Source organism: Dermochelys coriacea, chromosome 7 (genome assembly GCF_009764565.3).
Source record: "Dermochelys coriacea isolate rDerCor1 chromosome 7, rDerCor1.pri.v4, whole genome shotgun sequence".
NCBI classification, from domain to species: Eukaryota; Metazoa; Chordata; order Testudines; family Dermochelyidae; genus Dermochelys; species Dermochelys coriacea.
In genome coordinates, this window is record NC_050074.1 from 4312240 (window position 1) to 4336188 (window position 23949).

The window sequence follows — 23949 nt, forward strand, 5'->3', positions numbered from 1 at the left end:
GCCATTGTTAGGTGAAGCCCAAATGAGGAGAAACAAAGATGTGCCCTCACCTACATATGATCTTTGTAATAACTCTGTGGCCACGAAAAAGCACTAGTCACTGTGATTTCACACAATGCACAATTTCACACAATGCACAGTTATGGAACTCATTGCCAGAAGATATCATGGAGGCCATGAATTTAGCAGGATTCGAAAAAGAATGAGACATTTGTAAGGATAATGGGCATATACAGCATTTCTCTATTAAAGACGTTTTGATAAGAGTTTTGGAAGGGATATAAACCCACATGCTTCAAGATATAAGTCATGCTCTAATTAATGGGGGTCAGGAAGAAACTTTCCCTGTGCGGAGATTATACCATAGCTACCTTGGGATAATCCCATAGTCCACGCTTCCTTAAAGCATTCAGTGCTGGCCACTGTCAGAGACAGCATACTGGACTAAATGGATCCCTGATCTGATCCAGTATGGCAGTTCCTGTGTTTCTGTGCCAGGTAAAACATAGACATGTAATACTTGGGCTAGAACCCAGCACTTTGGGTTTCAAAAGCACACTTTGCTATCAAGGGGAATTAAAATAGAGGAAACTAGAGAATCAATTTTTATTTTTATTTTTTAAAGAAAGAAATGTGAAAACTTGAGTTTTTCTTCCAAAGGTTTGAATTATTACAGAAAATGGATATTGGGCTTAGGAGCTGCAAAACAGATCTTGAATTACCTCCAGTATGAGCCCCGTTGCTGGAAAGGAGCTATTGTGCTGTGAGTTGCCAATTCCATGCACTGCTCCCAAACAGATGCTCATCTTGCCTTTGATTTTAGGCCAGCTCTGAACCAGGCAGAAAAAGAACTTTTCTCCTGACGATTTACAGTTTTTTAAACACATTTAAACTTCAAAAAGCACCAAGCATCCCAATGGGAAATGAGATAACTCTGATTTTTTTTTTTTTTTTTTGGATAAGGCCTCTTCACCTATGGAAAAAGTCAACTAGTAATTACATAGAGCTTTGTCAACAGCATGCAGAACCAAGCAGCGATAATGGTGAGGTATGGAGTAATGGAGTGCAGCGTTAGCGAGAGGAAAGCAAAACTTCTGCATGGAAAAATGAAAACGTCTCCCAGAGTTCACTGAACTGAAACCTGATCTCCACTTGCACACAAGTTTTTAAAGAGACATGACACCCTGCATTATACAGATGAACAGAAAATGTGATTACCAATGCACCGATGCCTTTTTCCCTGAACAGAGCCTGAGTCCCCATTTAATTTTATTGCAGAGCATCACACATTTTCAGAAAACACTTTCAAAATGCTTACTTAGCTGGATCTATAATAGGTGCTGCTGCACCTCGGCCGATTAAAGGGACACTGTCAAGGTTGGAAGGTCTAAAATTGATCTACTTTGACAGAAAATTCCATCTGGAAGGTTTTTACCTTCAGGATTCTTTCCATCTGTTTCCTCTTTTCAAACCAATTGCAACTGTCACCAGAAATAAAAACAAAGCAAACAAAATAAAAGTCTGCATGGTTTACAGTTAAACTACCAGTTAGTAAAGCAAGGCCAAGTCCAGGGCCAGGCACCTCTGTTTTCTTTGAGTCACAAACTAAATCACTAGTTTTACTTTTTTTAAAAAAAAATATGATTTTAGTGGCAGCAATGATGGGTTTGGAGGAATCTAAATAGACAGGAAGGACCCTATAGCATACCTCTGCACAGTCCTGTATTTTTAAACTGTTTACATGCTGATTTACCAGAAGCAGTGCAAAACCTACAGGCCTGACTCGTGACTGTTTGTATACTTGCAACTTGCAGCACTCATACTAGACTTGCCTTGAGTTCTACTGCCAATGTTTGTGATTTTTACACTGATATTTTTAAAAAAATTTTAAAAATGTTTTTCATCCTTTTATTGTGTAAAAGACTCCCACAAACTGGGGAGACTGTTCAAGAGACTTATCTCTCTAACATGCCTTCCCCTTACCATTTTATCATACAATCTTTAAATTCTCCTCACAACACTCCTGGATGGTAGGGCCTTGCTACCACCCCCATTTTACAGATGGGGAATTGAGGCACACAGAGGCTAAGTGATTTGCCCAAGGCCTTATAGGAAGACTGTGTCAAAGGAGGAATGATCCTGTGTCTCCCAGGTGCCAGGGTAGTGCTCTAACCACTGGGTCATCCTTCCTTTCTCACTCTGGGAGGAAACAGGTAAAACTTTAAAAAACACACTTGTGTCTGAGAATGTTTTACTTACCACTATTATAAGAAGCACCTGCGATTATTAGAATCGGAAGAGCATGGAGAAGAAATACTTCCCTGTTTTTGTTTTGTTTTTATTTGTTTCTATATACTTTATCCATCTGATGTTACTTTATGCCTCCGATATCATTTTGTGCATTCTCAATGTGTCCTCTTGAGTTACTTTCTCCTTTTCTTAATTAAGTCTCACACAGCAGCTATAAGAAAAACACTTTTTTAAAAAAGACAGCAACATGAGTATTAAAGCCACACAATTTGACAGAGGTAACCAGGGGGCATGCCTGATACTATTTGTAAGTTGTGGAATTGTTGGGTTTTTTTAACTCTGTTCCTTTAAAGGTGGAGTGGGTTAAAAGTATGGCAGCCATGAGCTAACCCCATAATGTAAATGCAGTAGTGAATATTCTTCGACCACTAGGTTAAATAATGTCCATTAATTGTAGAAATGGATTAAACAACGGCTCGGTTAGCTAAATAGCAGCAAGGTGGGCAACAACAGGAAAGCAATGAAGTGGCAGGAGTGGTTAAAGGTGACAGTTAATTAAATGGCAGATAAAATGCAGAGCAAGTGGGGATTTCAGTAGATGGGAAATGTGTAACAGTCAGTTGTGATTCAGAGGGGTGAGAGTCATTCAAGCTTTCCCTTGGTGTCTGGCCCTTCGCTGTCCTGGAGTGTCTGCTGTGGTGCATCTGGGGCTGTGACAAAAGGCTGGTTTACAAGTCAGACTGTTTAAAAAACAAAAGGGGTGCATATATCTCAGTTTGTACCAGATTGAGGGCTAGGGCTATGAGGGCCCGCCATGTTCTAATGCTGGCCAGGGCCGGCTGCTGACACCTGTCCGGCTTCTCCTGACAAGGAGGTGCTATTGGGCAATCTCCGAGCATCTCGACGGGGCTGGAATTGGCAAGCGGGTGGTCAATGTAGCCCATATAAGGTGGTGATGAGCTGAAGCAGGCCTCTTTCTGCTAGTCCTGCTGCTGCAGCTGTCACCTTCCTTCCCAGGCATGAGTGGAGTCACCTTCAGCTGGCTTTAGTGCGCAAGGTTGTGTGTGGCCTGTGACTGACTGACTGACAATTTCCTGCAATATCCTGAATGAACTTTATTGAATTAAGTTAAACCTTATTGAATTAGGTGTAATGCCTTTGGGGTTCATTGTGTTAAAAATACAATTGTGGATTGGTTATTGTGGAATTGTATGTAACTTCTCTAGGAAACTGACTAATGCACCCTCTGGAAGGTATTAGGAACTTCAAAGGGCTTTTTGGAACAATACGTGTGAAGTGGATTTCCTAGGAAATAGCTGGGGATGAGGGGTATGCAAATAATCCACTTCAAAGCCACCCTTTTGGAAGCTATGCCCTGGGGAAGAAAACCCATTTTCTACTAATACCTGCTCTTGGAAGATCCAGCTCAAAGACCCCAGAAGTGTAGAAAGGATGTTTATAAACCTGTTTTAAGTTTGCTAGTTCTGTGGTGAGGCTGTGATAAACTAGTGACCACAAGGATTCCCCCTTGGGTGGGAGTTTGAAGGACTATTCCTGCCAGAATCCATGTTCGGGCTGGTGTTAACTCTGGTAAACCTATTGGCATACATGTAGGTTATTTCATTGTTTTAAATATGTTTTCTCTGTAGTGCTTTTTACCTTCAGAATAAAGTAGGCTTGCATAGAAAGAACTTTGTGGTACTTATAAATGAAGCAATTATATCTGTTAAACCTCTCTAAAGAGGAAGCAAGCAGGTGTTCTTGGGCAATCTGTCTTTGCTGGGAATACATAGTGAAGTCAGGGAACTGTGCCTGAAAATGCTATGATCAGAAGGGAGAGACACATTAGTCTCCACCCAGACAGGCAATGGCTGGGGAACTAGAAGTTGAGAGTGGGTGCCCTGGCTGGACCATAGAGGGGGAATACAGATGCAGTTGCCCTGAATTACCACATTACGCATCAGTTAATCACAGTTGGTTGAGTTGTGTGAGTGTGAAGCAATTGAGAAGATTGGGTTTTATGGTCATGAATTTCTTAGAATATGCACGTGGTTAAATTAACCATGGTTTGTTTCTTTCACTAGGTCACAGTTTTGGGGTTATTGTTCAGGTGGCAGGACTTGGCATTACTTTGATGGGAGTTAGAATTAGGGCAGCCAGGTCTCTCAACCCCACAAACGTTGGACAAGGAAGTAGTGCCTTTTTTGCTGTGAATTAGGTGTTAGCCCAGCTTTACCAAAGAGGGTTGATTTGCATGGAGACCCTGAACTATCTGACAGGGTTCACGGTTTCTTCAATGCAGGCTGTATCTAGCCCTGGGGAAACTGCAGGCCCAGAGTAGGTTGTGTGGAAACGGGTTGCTTAAGTCTGGGAGTTAAACTATTCAGTATTTGAACATCAAAGGCTGACAGCATGGGTTGGCCGTTGCCTCCTCCACTTGAGCTGCTGCTAGCATAGGTTGAGGTTGCCTTTCTGTCATTCCTACCCATACATCCATTTTGAACTCCTATGGCTCCTTCCTATGAGTGTGCTGTGACTGAAGGCCAGGAGGCAGGTTGGCTGAGCAAGCACCAGACAACCAGGGCTGGCTGCCTCCTCCCCCTACCTACATCGCTCTGTTGTACTGAAAGGCCAAGTGCAGGCCAGAGGAAAGATATAGGGAGTGTGGGAGAGTCTTCCCCGCTGTTAAAGCAGATAAAGACCTCCCAACTCCTCTAGCATTCAGTGGCTTGGGGGGAGCCATGCTTGGGGGAGTGGGGCCTGGCTAGGGCCTTCACAATATCCTCTGGCAAAGAGTTCCACAGGTTGACTGTGCGCTGTATAAAAAAATACTTCCTTTTGTTTGTTTTAAACCTGCTGCTTATTAATTTCATTTGGTTCATGTGTTATGAGAAGGAGTAAATAGTACTTCCTTATTTACTTTCTCTACACCAGTCATGATTTTATAGACCTCATTCATATCCCCCCTTAGTCGTCTCTTTTCCAAGCTCAGAAGTCCTAGTCTTATTAATCTCTCCTCATACGGAAGCCATTCCAGACCCCTAATAATTTTTGTTGCCCTTTTCTGAACCCTTTTTGAGATGGGGCGACCACATCTGCATGCAGTTATTCAAGACGTGGGCATACCGTTAATTTATCTAGAGGCAATATGATATTTTCTGTGTTATTAGCTATCCCTTTCTTAATGATTCCCAGCATTCTGTTCACTTTTTTTGACTGCCACTGCACATTGAGTGGATGTTTTCAGAGAACTATCCACAGTGATTCTTTCTTGAGTGATAACAGCTAATTTAGACCCCACCATTTTATATGTATAGTTGGGATTGTTTTCCAGTGTGCATTATTTTGCATTTATCAACATTAAATTTCATCTGCCATTTTGTTGCCCAGTCACCCAGTTTTGAGAGATCCTTTTGCAGCTCTTTGCAGTCTGCCTGGGACTTAACTGTCTAAAATAGTTTTGTATCATCTGCAGATTTTGCCACCTCCCTGTTTATCCCTTTTTCCAGATCATTTATGAATATGTTGAATAGGTCTGGTCCCAGTACAGATCTATGGGGCTCACCGCTATTTACCTCTCTCCATTCTGAAAATTGACCATTTATACCTACCTTTTGTTTCCTATCTTTTGACAAGTTACCAATCCATGAGAGGACCTCCCCTCTTATCCCATGACAGCTTACTTTGCTTAAGAGTCTTTGGTGAGGGACCTTGCCAAAGGCTTTCTGAAAATCTAAATACACTATATCTACTGGATTCTCCCTTGTCCACATGCTTGTTGACCCCTTCAAAGAATTTTAATAGATTGGTGAGGCATGATTTCCCTTTACAAAAACCATGTTAACTCTTCCCCAACAAATATTGTTCATCTGTATGTCTGACAATATTGTTCTTTATTATAGTTTCAACCAGTTTGCCCAGTACTGAAGTCAGGCTTATTGGCCTGTAATTTCCACGATCACCTCTGGCGCCCTTTTTAAAAATTGGCATCACATTCACTATCTTCCAGTCATTTGGTACAGAAGCTGATTTAAATGATAGGTTACAGACTGCAGTTAGTAGTTCTGCAGTTTTACATTTGAGTTCCTTCAGGACTCTTGGATGAATACCATCTTGTCCTGGTGACTTATTAGTATTTAATTTATCAATTGTTTCAAAACCTCCTCTAATGACACCTCAATTTGGGACAGTTCCTCAGATTTGTCACCTAAAAAGAATGGCTCAGGTTTGGGAATCTCCCTCACATCCTCCGCTGTGAAGACCGATGCAAAGAGTTCATTTAGTTTCTCCACAATGGCCTTATCGTCCTTGAGTGCTCCTTTCGCATCTCGATTGTCCACTGGTCCCACTCGATTGGCCCCACTGGTTTAGCAGGCTTCCTGCGTCTGATGTACTAAGGCTTTGCAGGGGCTTTAACATTTCTAATGTTTTAATGTATTCTGAAGACTTTCTCTTTTTTGATTTAGCCTTTGTCGCATTATTTTATTATACCATATATCTTCAGCATTTGTTGAGGAGGCATTGTAAATGTGAGGACTAAGCAGCTTGCTAGATAACATCTTTTTTCCTCTCTTTAAAAGATTAAACTGAGACTGTTCTGTCTGATGCCAGAATAGATTTAACCAATCATGTATCCTTTATATGTAGGTCAGTCAGAGGGACAATCCAGCACTGGATCCTATTATCCATGGGTTGAAGGGTGTCGTACATCATGGTAAGTAGCTACTTAAACTTTTTTTTACTGGAAGGGTAGAGGGGCTAGAATATTGTCCTTAAGGGATCGGGTCACCCTTCAAAGGACATATTGAGATGTACATTCTTCATTCACTGATGTTTAAGGGCATTAAAACCATTATTTGATTGGTACAGATCAGACTCATTTGTTACCTGAAAACGGGTGTGGGTTAACAGTAAACAATTTGTTTCTTTTCAATCAGTGCTTTAGAATGTGCAAGTTATAAATCAAAATTTAGTACAATATATCATTCATATTAGTACTTCAAATGCAGTGCAGATGTTTCATGCCTGCTATTTATCTTGCATTTGGTCTAAAAATACTCCTCTGAAGTTTCTATTTGTTTACAAATTATTTGTCTTTCAAATTTAGGAAGCTGATAATGAAACAGAAAATTAACTATCTGTGAAAATTAATTAAACTTTGCAGCAGATGAACATCTTTCTAATGCTTGCATAAATATAATCATTCAGCTGTTCTGATGCATATAAACCTATTATCCTTGAACTTATAGAAGGTACTGAAATAAATATTAATATATTTTATATTTTTATAACTAGTTTTACTGAGGAATTATCCTGAAACCTTATCATTAGTAATGCGTCATTAGCAATGACATCAAGATTCTCCACTTCCAACGTCCCCTTGTCAAGTTTTAATATAATGATTTGTAAAGTTTTAATAATCTCATTATAATTCAAAAGGCATCTGCAGAAATGCCGTTAGGTACTATAATAAATCTCTGTTCTGTCTATACTACTGCAATAAAACATCTTTGCACCTTTTCAGAGGATTGTCTTTAGACATTAGCTGGTGCCATAGAGCTTAACAAACATTTTTTTTCTCTTGACTAGAAACCTAAAACTCGTTGACAGTGTTAGATTAAAACAAATAGGAATTTGGATTAATTGCTCTGCTTTCAGTTATTTAACACTGCAGCTGTGCACACCAATAAATCTAGTGCAAGTGAAATATAGGGGTTAAATGATAACATACCACAAAATCCTTCATTGAGAGAATTTTTTCATCAGTTTTTGCCATTTATAAATTGCCGTGTTCTACAGTGAAATAAAAACTCCACACTGAGCTGAAATAGACGTTGTTATCCAGTTCCCACTGAGTTACAAAACAGGCTGCCCCCCCCACCCCACCCCCAAAAAATACCAGGGATGAGTTGGGCAGTTACTATTCTCCGGCCTTAGATAATTTGACAGTGAAGTCATGCTGCCATTTACTTGAACCAAAATCTTTTTTAGGTTTGTATCCCACCTTCTCTCTCTTTCCCCCGGCAAAGGTGGATGGTGTTTAATCCATCCTGTTCCTTTCCCACTCCCCCTCCTCCCCCCAAACTGCTGCTGAAAAAACTGGTAGCGTATAATCATGTTGATGTCTAGTAAGAGGACCCCGTTCCCCCCAAAATTAGTCTGGTACAACGTGATCCAGTCGCTAGCTTGTGATTCCGTGGCCATATAATGATATTCTTGGAGTTGCCTAGTCACAGCAGAAGCTGGGTGGATAAAAGATGTTTGTTTTTGTTTCATTCACAATGCACAGAAGACTACTAACATTTCAAGGGGAGGAAATGGGTTGATATATTTCAATAACTTGCTTCCTTTAAAAAACGCTAAAAAAAAAATAGAGGAAAATCTTGTTTTCCTTCCTGTTTTGGCTACTTAAAGCCTTACTTTTTAGTGGGAAAAAGGCTTTCTTGCAGGGAGGGGGCAGATGGGTTCTCTTACTAAATTGTTTTTTAAAAAATAGATTAAATACTGATAGCTCTTTCTTTCTTTCTTTCTTTCTGTCTTTCTTTCTTTCACTATTTTGGTTCTGTGTAGAGTAGTGGTATACATAACAGCTTCAGTTCTACTATAAGTGCTGTCATTGCTTTACTTGATATAATTTACCTAGAGCCTTATGTGGACACATTTTTATAACTGAAGTAAATACAGAATCCTCAGGGGTTGTATCTTAAAGGGGGGCCCTATTTGTCATCAGTTATGCCCTGTTTAACTCTGACTCTCACATAATATGGACTCCAGCTGAGTTGTACGTTAGTTAAATGGAAACTCTGGTGGAGTTCGGACAGTTTGCTTGTGGGGCAGGGAGAGGAGAGAAGAGCACACCAATGAATACAACCAATACCAAAAAAAGAAGATGGAAATGGGCAAAATGAGGAACTTGAATGTCTTTGCCATTTGTGGACTTCAGCTGTCTAGCTACCGCTATCACAGTAACGCTTGAGGGCATGTGTGTGCATGTACATATGTATAAGATAATAATAGAGAGTGTATGATCCTTAACTTTGGGATGGCCATGTTGCTCATGAGTTAGTTATATTCATCCCAAGCTAGTCTTTATACCATGTTCTTGCTTACTCTACATGTGCCATGTATTAAAAATAAATTAATAAATAAAAAGTCTATTTTAGAAATGTTTCCAAAAGTTATTGAAGGTGGTGGTGGTGGTGGTGGTGGTGGTATCTTCCATATCCCTCTGCCTGTCCCCCACATACTCTGGGTTGGCTCATTCTGCAGTAAAACTCTCAGAAGGAGACTAAGGAGGAGGAGAACTTTACCAGGATCCCCCAGTGGAGAGTCTTCCACCCCCATAGGATCCACCCCCAAATTCTAGGGATCCTGAGGTATCAGTGGGGGACTTTGTGGAAGCTCTGTGCCTCTACTGCATCTTTGACTGTTTGTTTTCTTACACCTTCCCCTCTGTTAAAACAAGAATATTTGGCAAATAGTAATGTAAACTAGCTAATTATCATGCTGTTTTGATAGCAAAACTCACCTAATAATTATGATGCTTTTTATGTATTTGTTTGCATTATAGTACTACCTAGGTCAGGAGCTCCAGTCCTGGATGAGGACTCCATTGTGCAAGGGGCAGTACAGAAACATCATTTCATACAAAATAATTGTGCTGTTATACATGCCAATATGCATCCGATGAAGTGAGCTGTAGCTCACAAAAGCTTATGCTCAAATAAATTTGTTAGTCTCTAAGGTGCCACAAGTACTCCTTTTCTTTATGCCAATATGTGTTATACAAAACCAATACATATGGTTTTTCCATTCTTTCCTGGAAAGTTCTTAGTTTTAAGTGCCCCTCCGGGGGTGAGAGAACATTTAAAATGTCAGAAATACTTCCTGTAGAAGCAATTTGAGCTTGAGATTTTGTCAGGGATTTGAATTACGCACTAATTTGATGGAACATAAATAATTATGCCCTTCACAGTGTCACCGGCTTAGTAATGATAATAGAGATATGTACACATAAAAATCAATACACGCTTAGTCGGTGCTCAGAATTTGCTTTATTTCCTTCATCTCCAGGCATAATTTCCTAGAATTTTAATGCCATAATAAGCTTAATTTTACAAGAAGAACCATATAAAGTCCCTAAGGTGGAAGGAAATCTAGTGATGTGCCGAACATCCCAACAATGTGGGTAGATCAACGACAGTGCTTTCAGGTTTGCTTCATGTCTTCCTGCCTCATGGCCCATTCACATCACGTGCTGTGCACGATTCCAAGTTCCAGGGTGCTCCCTTGCAAAGCAGTGCATAGGCACGAGAATTAAGAGGCAGCTTTTCTCCGAGCTGTCAGATGCCTGTTGCTGATGTTGGCACTGCTTCCAGTTTTCTGCCTTGCCAAGAATTGCTGCTCTTGCCCTCCAGAGAGGTACATGTTATTCTTACCCACTCTTTTTTTTTTTTAATCTGGTACAAAATATACTATATGCATGGGCCTGTATCTGGTGGTGCTCCTGCTAGACCAACAGGCTTTGAGAGTGGAGCCCTCTCTCCACAGATGGGACGTAACGGGAGGCAGCAGCAGTGCAAGCTTCCTGATGCAGACCTGCCAACTTGTTTTCAATCTTGGCTCTTGGCCTCCTTTTTCTCTATCCATTCAGTGCTTAGCGTCTCTGCGGAGACGGACAACAAAGGTCAGTGCCAGTTGTGCCAGTTGTTTTTGTGATCTCCACTAGGAATTGGTGGAAGTTAAATCATACATCAAGACATCGTGGTCATCGCTGTGACCTGGGCAGCATGTGAATGATCATGACCCTGCCGAAATATCATTCCCAGTCTACAGAACCATCCACGCTTCCCAATAAGCATCTCTCTTTGCCCTGACTCCTTACTGTTGTACATGATGCAGAAGCGCAGAGGCTAGACAGTAGCTCCTCCCTCCAGCATGAGTACTGACCCCCTCTGTTCTCAGACAGAAAGTGCATGCCCACTCTTGGAAGTCCAAGGGGCACTGATACTAAGGCCTGTATTTTGCAGAAGATTACCATTACAATCAATGATCAAGCTTTCACCTGCCTCCCCGATACTCCAGCTAGAGACCTGAGGAACACCTAACATAACATGGAGCTATTCCACAGAAGTATTGATTTTCCACCTCATGTGTTTCTGATTTTCTCTTTCTATTGTACCATTTTGTGAGACAAGGTGGTGAGGTAATATCTTTTACTGGACCAACTTCCATTGGTGAAAGAAACAACCTTTCAAGTTACACAGAGCTCTTCTCCTCCACTGGTGTCAGTCCTCTCAAGATATTATATCTCTTGAAGGGAATAGCTGGTGGCAGTGACTTCTTTGTTGTTCAGCATTGTCCCTTGCATATCGGGTGACCAGATATCACGATTTTATAGGGTTAGTCCTGATATTTGGGGCTTTGTCTTATATAGGTGCCTATTACCTCCCACCCCATACCAATTTTTCACCATTGTTTTCTGGTCACCCTACTCGCACACATACATACACCATTTGTGTCTTCTTCCTTCAGTCTTACTATATGTATCACCGAAGTAAACAGATAGAAATATTACGTTTGCAGTGGTGGTGTTGCTGTGTTGGCCCAAGGATGTTAGAGAGACAAGGTGGGTAAGGTAATATCTTATCTTGCACCAACTTCTGTTGGAAAGCTCTGTGTAGCTGGAAAGCTTGTATCTTTCACCAATAGAATCTGGTTGAATAAAAGATGCTGCCTCATCCCCCTTACCTCTCTCAAAAAATGAAGAGCAGACAGCGCCACTCCAGACTCCACCAAATCTTGTGCTAGTGACGGTAGGCCACATTCTGCTGCTCTTTCCTGTGCCCTGTTCTGATTGCCAAAGATTTCCACAGATCAGCAGAAAGTTATAAGTAGAAGTACAGATATTTTACTGGTTTGGAAAACCCTTCTATGAATGTCACAAAAAAGGGGATCTTATTCCCTTCCTTGTCAAACCAAGTACTGAAAATCAAAGTGTACAGCAAGATCAAAGGCTTGTGAACAAACAAAGTGAATAACTTGCATGTGTTGCTTGATTGCTCATCTGGAGGTTGATATGAGTTTTTGTTTGTTTGTTTGTTTGTTTGTACCTCTGCTTATTTAACCAAGTAGTTGGGAAATTTCTGGCTTTTTTCCCCTCTGACTTTGTATTAATAATAAGTATCATAATGTAAGCCAGAGTGGACATAGAGTAGAGACTGCTTTTATGTCCCCTCCAGCAAGGGAAAGAGGAGAGAAGTGAGGTAGGTGATGGTCACCAAGATTTAGAGGCGCCTGAGGGGAGAGAAGACAGTGCTGAAGTAGAAGGAGGAACCGGATTGCTTCAAAAAAGCATAGGGAATGAATAAGCTGCATATCACTAAAGTTGTTATAGGCAAAAAGGCGTTGAATAACCTGTTAAAAATAAATCAGTACTAAAAAGGAAGCAATCCAAACAGTGTTAGTTACCCTGTGGATCTATCGTGCCACCAGGCATAATAACAAGAAAACACCATTAGCAGCGTGACAGGTTTTTTTCTTTTGTTTTAACTTGAGCCATAACACCACCTGACAAGCTGTTTGTTCTCCGCAGTTCGCATTAAAGAACTGCGGGTTGTAGAAAGGAAAAGGAGGGTTATCTTGGGACTGGTCTTTAAAGTGCAACTTTGAAGAAGGCAAACACCCAGTGGAGTCTGGAGAGGAGACTGTCATAAGGGTGGGATATGTTAACTGAGAATGAAAACGAACAAGAACAGGTTGTAAGGATGTGTTGGCACCATCCTTTGTTTTCTGGGCTGTGCTTGTGTTCTCATTGGAAGAGAGACCAGGACATGATCATTGTGTAACAAACAGGAGGAGGAAGGAGACAGGGAAAGGAAGGTGAGAGTAGAGAGAATCAGTTCACACCTTCTAGCTGGCCAGTGCCTACATGCATAACTGCAGGGGTCTGAATCATTTACAGTAATGGCATATTTCAGAGTAGCAGCCCTGTTAGTCTGTATTCGCAAAAAGAAAAGGAGTACTTGTGGCACCTTAGAGACTAACAAATTTATTAGAGCATAAGCTTTCATGAGCTACAGCTCATTTCATCGGATGCACATCCGATGAAGTGAGCTGTAGCTCACGAAAGCTTATGCTCTAATAAATTTGTTAGTCTCTAAGGTGCCACAAGTACTCCTTTTCTTTTAGTAATGGCACACTTAAAGTCGTCCTGTTTTTTTTCATTGTTACGTTGCTGATCAGTTAAGGAACATGCTCGTTTAAAGTTGCGCAGTGACACCTGCTTTGTCTACTGCTTGCAGGAAGAGCAGCCCCCTTGGAGTGAGCTGGTGGGGGCTTGGAACCAGGGTGGGCCGGCAGCCCCCCCATCAGCTCCCCTAAGTTCCCTGTGCAGCAGCCACAGAGCAGGCTACCAAGTGCTGGCAGTTCAGCTGTCCCTCCCCCCACTGCCATGTGCTGCTCCTGCTCTCTGCCTTGGAGCTGCTCTCCAGAGCCTCCTGCTTGCTGGGCAGGGGAGGAGCGAAGAGGGGGACTAATGTCAGGAAGTTCCCCTTCCCCCCTGCTCCTGCCCCTGCCCCCCGCTTACCCCTTTTCCATTTTGAGCAGGGGGGAGACACAACAGGGCTCAGGACGGAGAGAGCTTGCCGCAGCTGCTGTCTCCACTTCCTGATCTTTTTAAAGGCAATGTACTTAGAATGGGGTCAGCGTACTGCAAGGGGCAATGCACATCTCTCTCTCTCTCCCACACACAGGGTGTGTGTCTCTGTCTGCCATGCTGTCTCCCCTCCCTCCATTTGTGCTGCCTTCTAGAATGTGAGGCCACATTAACAACAATGTGTTAACCCTTGAGGGCTCAGCTGAGTGCTAGTTCATCACTGAGCAGTAAGGCATTCCCTGGGAAATATCCCACCCTCTTCCATCCTCTGACTTCACCACTTCAAGCAAGCTTCACAGTGGTCATTGCTGTGTACAGTATTAAATTGTTTGTTTAAAACTTATACTGTGTGTATATACATATAAATATATATATATATAAAGTTTTTTGTCTGGTGAAAAAAATTTTCCTGGAACCTAAACCCCACATTTACATTAATTCTTATGCGGAAACTGGATTTGCTTAGCATCATTTCGCTTAAAGTTGTATTTTTCAGGAACATAACTACAATGTTAAGTGAGGGGTTACTGTACAAGAATATGTAAAATAAGTGTTAGAAATTCCCACTGGTCTAGTCTCAAGAAAGAGCCACTGATAATGGCTAGATACAGGGCCACTATGCTGATTTTATATATATATATATATATATATATTACACACAAAATGACGTGAACAGAACATTATTAAAGTTGCAGAGTCAAGCATTTAAAAGTTAGGAAAAGCCAGAATTAAGATTGCTTGTGCAACCTTAATTGGGGCCCCTTGTGCGTGTGCATTTTGATTTAGTCTTTAATCACATGAGCACATCCTTTTTTCCCCCCAGAGCCCCTGTCTCATTCAGTGCACAGGGTGGATGGTGCTCACTTAATGAGCAGCTATTTCAGTATTTTGTTTTATCCTCATTGTTCTGTGTGTGACTCTAGGCCTTATTTAAAGCACACTATCGAAACCTTACGCTGAAGGCAGAATTCTTAATTTCCTCATAGGCTTTTCCATGGTGCTCATTTTTGTACTGTCTGAGTGCTTGGCAAACATTAACTAATTTATATTCATAATACCACATTTTAAAGTTAGGGAGCTGAGGCTTAGAGAGAGAGGGATCAAAATTGTCCACTAATTTAGGGTGCCCAATTTGAGGTGCCTGGGCCCTGTTTTTTCAGAGGACTTGGCAGTATATAGCACTTTATACATTCAGAGCACAGCTCCCCTTGATTTCAGTTGTAGCTGTGAGTGCTCAGCACTACTGCAAATCAGTTGAGGACTCATAAAATGAGGAACAAGCATTTAGTGACTGCCTGTGAAAAGTTTGGCTGAAGTGACGTGAGTAGCATCACACAGGAACTCTGGCAGAGGCAGGGATAGAAAACAGTTCTCCAGGGTAGAGTTCAGGTGCATTAACCATGAGATCATCCTTTTCCTTCCTGCAACCCCCTGCCTCATTCACTATACATCTCCCACTTCTCCCCATTTCCCCCATGCTCAACCTCTTTTGCTCCATCCCCTCCAAACTGTCCTCATCCAAATCCTGTCTCTTCCCCAACCTTGGCTCCTTGTCCCCATCCCATTCTCCTCACCTAGCCAGTGCCCTCCTCAGTCTTCTCATCCCCCTCCCAGTCCCCTTGCCCAGCCAGTTCCATTTCCCCCTTCCCAATTCCTTGTCTGTTCTCTCTCCTGCCCCACCCACTCATTCCCCCTCCAGCCCAGTTTCCCTCACAGACTTCATATCCAATCTCAGTCTCCCAACTCCATCCTCATCCCCTTCATGGTTCCTTTTCCCAGGCTCTTTGCCCCGCCATCGCAGTTCTCCCCCCACACATGGTGGTTCCTCATCTAATCTATTTCCCCACCCCCCCAGACTCCCACATTGTCCAGCAGTCCCAATCTCCCCCCCCACCCCAGTTCCTAGTCTGATCTCAATGTCTTCTCCCTCCTCCCCCATTTTCCTCACCAGATCCCAGTCTCCATCCTCCCTCAAGCTCAATCACAGGTTTTATCCCTCCGCCTTCAGTCCCAGTCTCACCAAGGTCCTTTTCCCAATCTCCTCCTTTCCCTCTCCCCTGCTCCAGCTCTTGTCCCCGTTGCATTCAAATCAAGCACCTTTCTCCTCCAGGCTTATTTCAGGTGCCCAGCCTCACCCTAGCCCACAGCAGCTGGGAACAACAATTACAGGGAAAATCTGGTTTTGCCCCTATAGCCCTGGGCTGGAGCATGCTGATTTGCTTTGTGGGGGTCACACATGCACATCACATGTAGGTAAAGATTGGTCAGAGAGGATGGCATCTTCAGAGATTTTAGCTGCTAAACTCTGAGAAGTCTGTACCGAGCATGTAAAAGCTGAGATTTTTCAGGTTTCAGAGTAGCAGCCGTGTTAGTCTGTATTCGCAAAAAGAAAAGGAGGACTTGTGGCACCTTAGAGACTAATAAATTTATTTGAGCATAAGCTTTTGTGAGCTACAGCTCACTTCATCGGATGCATTCATTGGAAAATACAGTGGGGAGATTTATATACATAGAGAACATGAAACAATGGGTGTTACCATACACACTGTAACCAGAGTGATCACTTAAGGTGAGCTATTAGCAGCAGGAGAGCGGGGAGGCAGCAGTGGGAGAGAAAACTTTTTGTAGTGATTATCAAGGTGGGCCATTTCTAGCAGTTGACAAGAACCTCTGAGGAACGGTGGGTGTGGGGGAATAAACTTAGGGAAATAGTTTTACTTTGTGTAATAACCCATCCACTCCCAATCTTTATTCAAGCCTAAATTAATTGTATCCAGTTTGCAAATTAATTCCAATTCAGCAGTCTCTCATTGGAGTCTGTTTTTGAAGTTTTTTTGTTGAAGAATTGCCACTTTTAGGTCTGTAACCACAGAGTGACCAAAGAGATTGAAGTGTTCTCCAACTGGTTTTTGAATGTTATAATTCTTGACGTCTGATTTGTGTCCATTTATTCTTTTACATAGAGACTGTCCAGTTTGACCAATCTACATGGCAGAGGGGCATTGCGGGCACATGATGGCATATATCACATTGGTAGATGTGCAGGTGAACGAGCCTCTGATAGTGTGGCTGATGTGATTAGGCCCTATGATGGTGTCCCCTGAATAGATATGTGGACACAGTTGGCAACGGGTTTTGTTGCAAGGATAGGTTCCTGGCTCAGTGTTTTTGTTGTGTGGTGTGTGGTTGCTAGTGAGTATTTGCTTCAGGTTGGGGGGCTGTCTGTAAGCAAGGACTGGCCTGTCTCCCAAGATCTTTGAGAGCAATGGGTCGTCCTTCAGGATAGGTTGTAGATCCTTGATGATGCGTTGGAGAGGTTTTAGTTGGAGGCTGAAGGTGATGGCTAGTGGCGTTCTGTTCTTTTCTTTGTTGGGCCTGTCCTGTAGTAGGTAACTTCTGGGTACTCTTCTGGCTGTCAATCTAATTCTTTACTTCAGCAGGTGGGTACTGTAGTTGTAAGAATGCTTGACAGAGATCTTGTAGGTGTTTGTCTCTGTCTGAGGGGTTGAAGCAAATGTGGTTATATCATAGAGCTTGGCTGTAGACAATGGATCGTGTGGTGTGGTCTGGATGAAAGCTGGAGGCATGTAGGTAGGAATAGCGGTCAGTAGGTTTCCAGCATAGGGTGGTGTTTATGCGACATCGCTTATTAGCACCGTAGTGTCCAGGAAGTGGATCTCTTGTGTGGACTGGTCCAGGCTGAGGCTGATGGTGGGATGGAAATTGTTGAAATCATGGTGGAATTCCTCAAGGGCTTCTTTTCCATGGGTCCAGATGATGAAGATGTCATCAATGTAGCGCAAGTAGAGTAGGGGCATTAGGGGATGAGAGCTGAGGAAGCGTTGTTCTAAGTCAGCCATAAAAATGTTGGCATACTGTGGGGCCATGCGGGTACCCATCGCAGTGCCGCTGATTTGAAGGTATACATTGTCACCAAATGTGAAATAGTTATGGGTGAGGACAAAGTCACAAAGTTCAGCCACCAGGTTTGCCATGACATTATCGGGGATACTGTTCCTGACGGCTTGTAGCCCATCTTTGTGTGGAATGTTAAAACTTGGCCAAATTTGGGCATATTTTCACAATAGCAGCAAAAGGCACATTCCTGCTGCAAAGGCCACCCTCTGCCAAATTTCAAGGCTCTACTCCAAAGCTTCCCAAAGAAAAGGCTGGCAGAATTTTCAACATTGTTTTGCAATGTATTTTTCCCTAGCCTCATTCTCAGAAACAACTGAACCATTTTGGCTGAAGCTTTCCAAAAATTCAGCCTCAAGCAGATACTTAGCATAAAAAATTTCAGCCTGAGTGGTTAAAGTTTGGCAAAATGATAAGCAACTGAAAACGGGGTGGGAAACAGCAGGCAAGCTTAATTGGCAGAGCTATCAGCCCCACCTGTAATAAAACTTTAAAATGATTTGGAATCGCATGGCTCCTGTAAACACACTCATCTTCCCTGTTGCCTTCCTCCCTGTGCTTTGTTACACTCACTGGTTGCCTCTTGTCTTGCAAGCTCTTTCGGGCAGGTAATGTGGTGGTGTCATCATCTGTCCTCTCCCCTCACCTTGGTGTGCCTCCAAGGCTGCCTAGATTTCTTTACATTGCTCAGTCAGGACCATAAATAGTCCATAGAAAGTTGCCTGAATTATCCTAAATACACTGAAATGTCTGAAATTCTTCTTCATTCTTAATTCACACATCAAGTACTCTTTGTGCTCCTTTGAACTCCCTTCCAGATAAAGCAGTGTGTACTATTTGTAACAAATCTTTAAATCACTATAGTATACTGGGTGCCTTTTCCTATAATGGACAACCTGTTTGTCTGAGAAGTTCTGACGCTGTGGGTGTGCAGTGTACTGTCCTGTTTGTTTTTGTTTGTTGGTTTTAAATGTTAGGATCCAGAAGCATTAGAATGAATTGGCTTATTGTGAAAATGAAATTGGCAGTAATACCACTTTACAGGTTTGGGAGGATTTTAAAGCTTTTGGAATTGTGAATTTCACAGCTGTATTCAAAGTATTTTAAGTGCATGGTCTGGGTAGTGTTTCTGTCTATCAAGTATTCCATGTATGTTAATTCTGGAAATGAATTCATTTTTGGATATTGTTCTCAATCCAGCTGAGTTCCTGTTGTCCTGCAGGAAAACTCTGATGACTCCCAGAACACTGTATGGGAGACACAAGCATATTTGGCATACAGTGATCTCTGATCCAAGTTTCTGGTAGATTTGAAAAGGGTTTAGATTGCAGATAGTCTGGGGGTGTTTACCTGTGTGTCTCAGGAGTCCATTTATTTTTCAGTGATTGGCTTTAAATTCAATGTTATCTTCACTGAGCTTTTTTCCAATATTTATTTTTAGCAAGCCAGTCTTTTGGGAGTAATACATTCCAATGACAGTAGGTGAAAACAATCTTTGGCTGCTGCTCACACTTTGGTAAAGATCAAGTGTTAGTATCCATTTAGTATCTGATTTGTCGTCTACTGGAGAAACTATCCTGCACTTGCAAATGAATGAATTTGCTAGTACCAGTTCTGATACCCCAGTGATGCCTAGACAGATAGATAATGTGAATAAGTCTGTAGCATTCCTTGCAACTCTTTTTGTCTTCAGTTTGCATGGATTTAACAGGGTGGCCTAATGCAACCTTGCAAAATGGTCAGGAAAATTTAACCGCCCAAGCAAAGAATCTGCTCACCTACCTACAGTAATATAATGAATGGTAATAAAAATCAAATGATATTTTCCTTGCCTTCAGGGTTAGCAGGGTGTTACAAGAAGCTTTTAGAAGTGTTCATGCATAGACCTGGAACCAGGAGATGCAATCTGCTTATCTGCACTCATTTCAACTTCCCCATTAATAAAACTATTTCAGTGTCATCCTGAAAAAAAGACCAAGAGGTGGACATTAATGCTGCTTTCCTTTTTAATACCACTGCATCAGGAGGTCAAGTGTATGTCCAGCAGGCCATGTTAGTCCGCTTGCCTGTGAACAGAAGAGAGTTAAAATAGCATATTGTCCTTTTATGCTGTAGCAATCTCAGTAATTTTTATGTCACTTCCATTTTTTAAATTGTTGATGATGAATCTGTGATACTAATTTTTCCTTTGGAAATATTAGAGTGGACACTTTTTTTTAACACACACTTCAGTGCTTTATGCAAAGAGACACTCTGAAACCTATTTATATATTGGTAATAAAACTGATTGCATTAGGTTTATGGTGGCATTTCATTGGGCTGCTATCAGGTTGCCACTTTTCAGTGCTTTGCCATGTTTATGTGGAAATAATAGCTACAAAAAACGGGTTTAGCCCATCTTCCTCAAAAGAAATTTTCCTTTAGGTCAAGTGCAGGACTCTAATATTTGAGCCATAATTGGTGTGTTTCAGGTTCCTTTTCCAAATACCAAATTTTCTATTCATGTACATATTTATGTGTTGGTATCCATAGGGGAGTCTGGCGCAAAGGAGTAGAAAGACTTTAAGGATGCCTGGAACTGCAGTTTGGTGGGCTAACACATAGGTCTATGTAGTATTGAATGAGGCAATCCAGGAAGCATTGTGGGGGTACACAGAAATCTTCACTAGTGCATGCGGCGGCATCTACCTGTCTGTCTTTTATTATAGTGCCCATTACCATAGTATCTAAGAGCTTCCCACATAAAATAGGTGTGTACACCATCGTCCCTAGTAGACTTCATGAATCCTTTTGCTGTTCTTTCATCATGGCAAGGAGGCTGTTTTGGGGGTATATGTGGGTGTGTTTCATAAGATGCAAAGCTGAGTTTGGGGAGTCTTGGATGTGCTGCTGGAACAGTGGGTATGTGGTTGTGGTGAATCCCTGGGTCCTTAGGATAGACGGATCCTAAGGAGGTCACTAGTTCTGTGTCACAGCCAGGATTTGTCCAGGGGAGTGCTGTCCCTCCTACTGGACAGGTTGTGTGCATTTCTCTTATTTCTGCGCAATCTCCTCGGAGCACCCCAGCATGGGCAGCAGCAGTGAGCAAACCCCAATGGGGCCAGAGGTTGGGCTCTCACCTACTGTGGAACACCATTGTCATCAGGAGACTTCTACAGGTCTCATTGTAGAGGCTTGGATGTGATCCTCCATGGGATCTGTTAGGCTTAAGGATGACTTTGTACTCATCTTCTAGGGGACAGGGAGGAGCCTGCAAGGTCACTAATATGTCTATGCCACCATGAGTAATCAGTGAAGGTATTGTTCACCTAATGCATACTATCGTGGCACTTGCTGAAAGTGTATTGGACTGGCCTATTTAAAAGACGTGTATTTAACACATGCCTTTGGGACATGTAAGGGCAAGAAAGGAGTGTGTGTGAAGGGGCTTTGTGGACTTCTCTATTTGGAAGGAATTGGGATTTACTGTGGGTGATTTAATGAGGATGTGGATGGTGCAGCTGTCACTAGAAACTCAAGAAAGCTTCCTGTATAACTGCAGTGCAGCCTGCTACTGATGTGTGGATGGCTTATTCAAAACACATGGTTACCATTTGCGGACTGCTTGAGTCCTCCTCTTTAGTGGGTCTGCGTACGCTTTCCCAGAGATATCTGATCTAGCAAGGGTGGTCAGCTCCGTGGCAAACCCCCCCCGCCCCATCCCCAATTCTCCTGCCAAGTAACTGGACTTACTCCCAAAGAGTTTCACACTCTGCCAGCAAGTGGTGACTCTTCGTTTTCAGACTCACTGCCCTTTTATACTGGGAAAGAAAGCAGGGGGTTATGGTGTTTTCACTTGTGGCAAGTGTGGAGTGGTGCCAAAAGCTGCTGTCTATCACTAGGCTGCTTGGTTACCTTAGAACAGCAGTGCTAAAATATCTCTTGTAATATTTCTTGAAACATCTCCAGATCCAGTAGACCATAAATCCCTTGGCTCTGTCCAGCCTCCTGGGTCTTGGAGCTTCATAAGCTCCTCACCTCTCAGGACATCTGCAGAAAGATACCTGTTCTCACTCCAAGTTTAATTGTTTTCACACCCATCTGCAGAGAGACCCACCCCAACTCAATTCATTCCCCACCCCCTACCACTGAGGATGGAAAGCTGGGTGTGACCCATATAAGGTTGTAGAGGAAGCTAGATCATTTTTCCAACCCAGTCGTCATCATTTAAAAAAAAAAAGTACAAGTTGAATTGTTCAATGTCTGCAATGGATGCTTCTGCCTACCTTTAAATTACCTTCAAGTTTTGCTCGTAAAAAGTCTTGTTCTAAACTGTTGTCTAGTTTAAGCCTAGGCTGTTTTCAGAGATGGTGCTTTCCCCTCCAGAGTTCAGCACTGCATTTCCATGATAGGTAGAAGGACACTGGATAAAAAATGACTACACACTGCATACTAGTCCCGCTTCGTGACATAGCAATGCGAAGCTAGGAGAACATTTTCAAAAGCAGTTAACTGATTTAGAAGCCTGAGTTCCAATTTCAAAGTGACTTCTTAGTGGGGCTTAGACTCCTAAGTCCCACTGACTTTCAATGACATTTTGGCTCCTAAGTACTAAAAGGAAAATGGGACTTAGGCTTCTGAGTCACTTAGCTGCTTTTGAAAATGCTCCTCTTAGTAATTAGACAACTATTCAATATTAGCAGTGTTCCTATGGAAATTATAGGAAAGTACAGAGAGTACTGAAAATAGTATCTATTTATACAAAGTGAAACTGACTAGTTTTCAGGAATGGCCACTCTAAATGCCTGTTTGCATCACTATGTGGATATTGCAATGATAATTATTGTATAAATTAAGCATCTTTGTGCTAGAAGGTATGAATAAATATACTATTCTTGTAACATAATTAAAGCATTCAAACTGAGAAATGTTTATAATTGCGTGTTTCTTAAACTCAGTACTGTGCATCTGGATACAAAATTATGAAACTTTTATGAAATAGGAAGTTATTAAAACACAGTAAATGCAATTAATCATCTGACTGTCTTCTAATATTTTAATTATCATATTTTAATCCAATGTATATGTTTTTTCTTTGTTTTAATCTTTGGAATTATTAAAGAAAAGTTACAACATTGCTTGTAGCTAAAAATAATAATATTCAACAGTGTATGTCATGCCTCATTTTAACTGTGAGTTAGCAAAGCTACATTTTTTTCCCCAAGAAATTTTCTCTTTCACAGTTGACTGTGACTTTCCAGACACTTAAAAAAAATCGGCCTAATTGATAACCAAAATTTAATCATAGTAGGATACTTTCAGTTTGCATTCAAATAAGGTATTTCTTTGTCTAAATAAGCTTCCCTTGGTTGATTATTCATGTTATAGTTCAAAATGTTTAAAAATGAAAGACAGACTTGGATGAAATGTAGACTACTTAATACAGTGTGTATTTAATATAAAAGTCATACATTATTCATTTTTGCAATTTGAATAACTTTGAATTTAGCATCCCTGTTCTTTTTCTTTTCCTTTGATGAACAATTAATTATTAAAATATAATATTGTCAGCATATGGCACAAAAATTCTTGAAAGTGGAATATGAGCTTCATTCTTCATAGTCCTTTAATAAAGGAATATGCCATACTTGTATGTTCTTTTATATTTACATTTGTCCAGCATTTTACAAATTTTTATACATTCTAACAAAAGATTAAAGTAGTCAAAAATTTAGATTGTTAATTATAACTGAAGATTTTAAAATAGGTAACTGTAAGCCATACAATTTTAAAAATGCATACACCCCACATCTAACTTCCATGCCTTTGCTATGTGCATATCCAAATGGCCTGTTGGAGTCATAACTGTCCATTGGTACGTGAAAATAACACATTTATACAGGCAATTGCAGGAGCTAGCTAGGCACATGGTCGTGTGCCTTTTTTAAAACTCTTTCTTTTTAGTTGCTTTAAAGATGTATACAGCCTGCACTTGAAAATCAGAACCTAAAATTGAACCTACAGTTTTCCTGACCAAATTTTCATGTCTAAAATTGAGCAAATGGAATTTGAGGTTGTGTGCATATAAATTTGGCTGTGAAAAAAACAAAAGCACGGCAATGATTATAAATGCATGCTAGGGTCCCTTT

The 23949-nt window shown here is 41.5% G+C and overlaps 1 protein-coding gene across 6 annotated transcripts in view; it reads left to right on the forward strand.

The window, feature by feature from the left end:
* The window catches only part of PTPRG (protein tyrosine phosphatase receptor type G), a 610478-nt gene that overhangs the window by 441376 nt on the left and 145153 nt on the right, over nt 1-23949 (forward strand). For all 6 annotated transcript variants that reach the window (XM_038410554.2, XM_043518167.1, XM_038410556.2 and 3 more), the window contains exon 6: nt 6898-6964. In XM_038410554.2, the coding sequence (XP_038266482.1) occupies nt 6898-6964 (67 nt within the window). The remainder of the gene's footprint in view (nt 1-6897; nt 6965-23949) is intronic.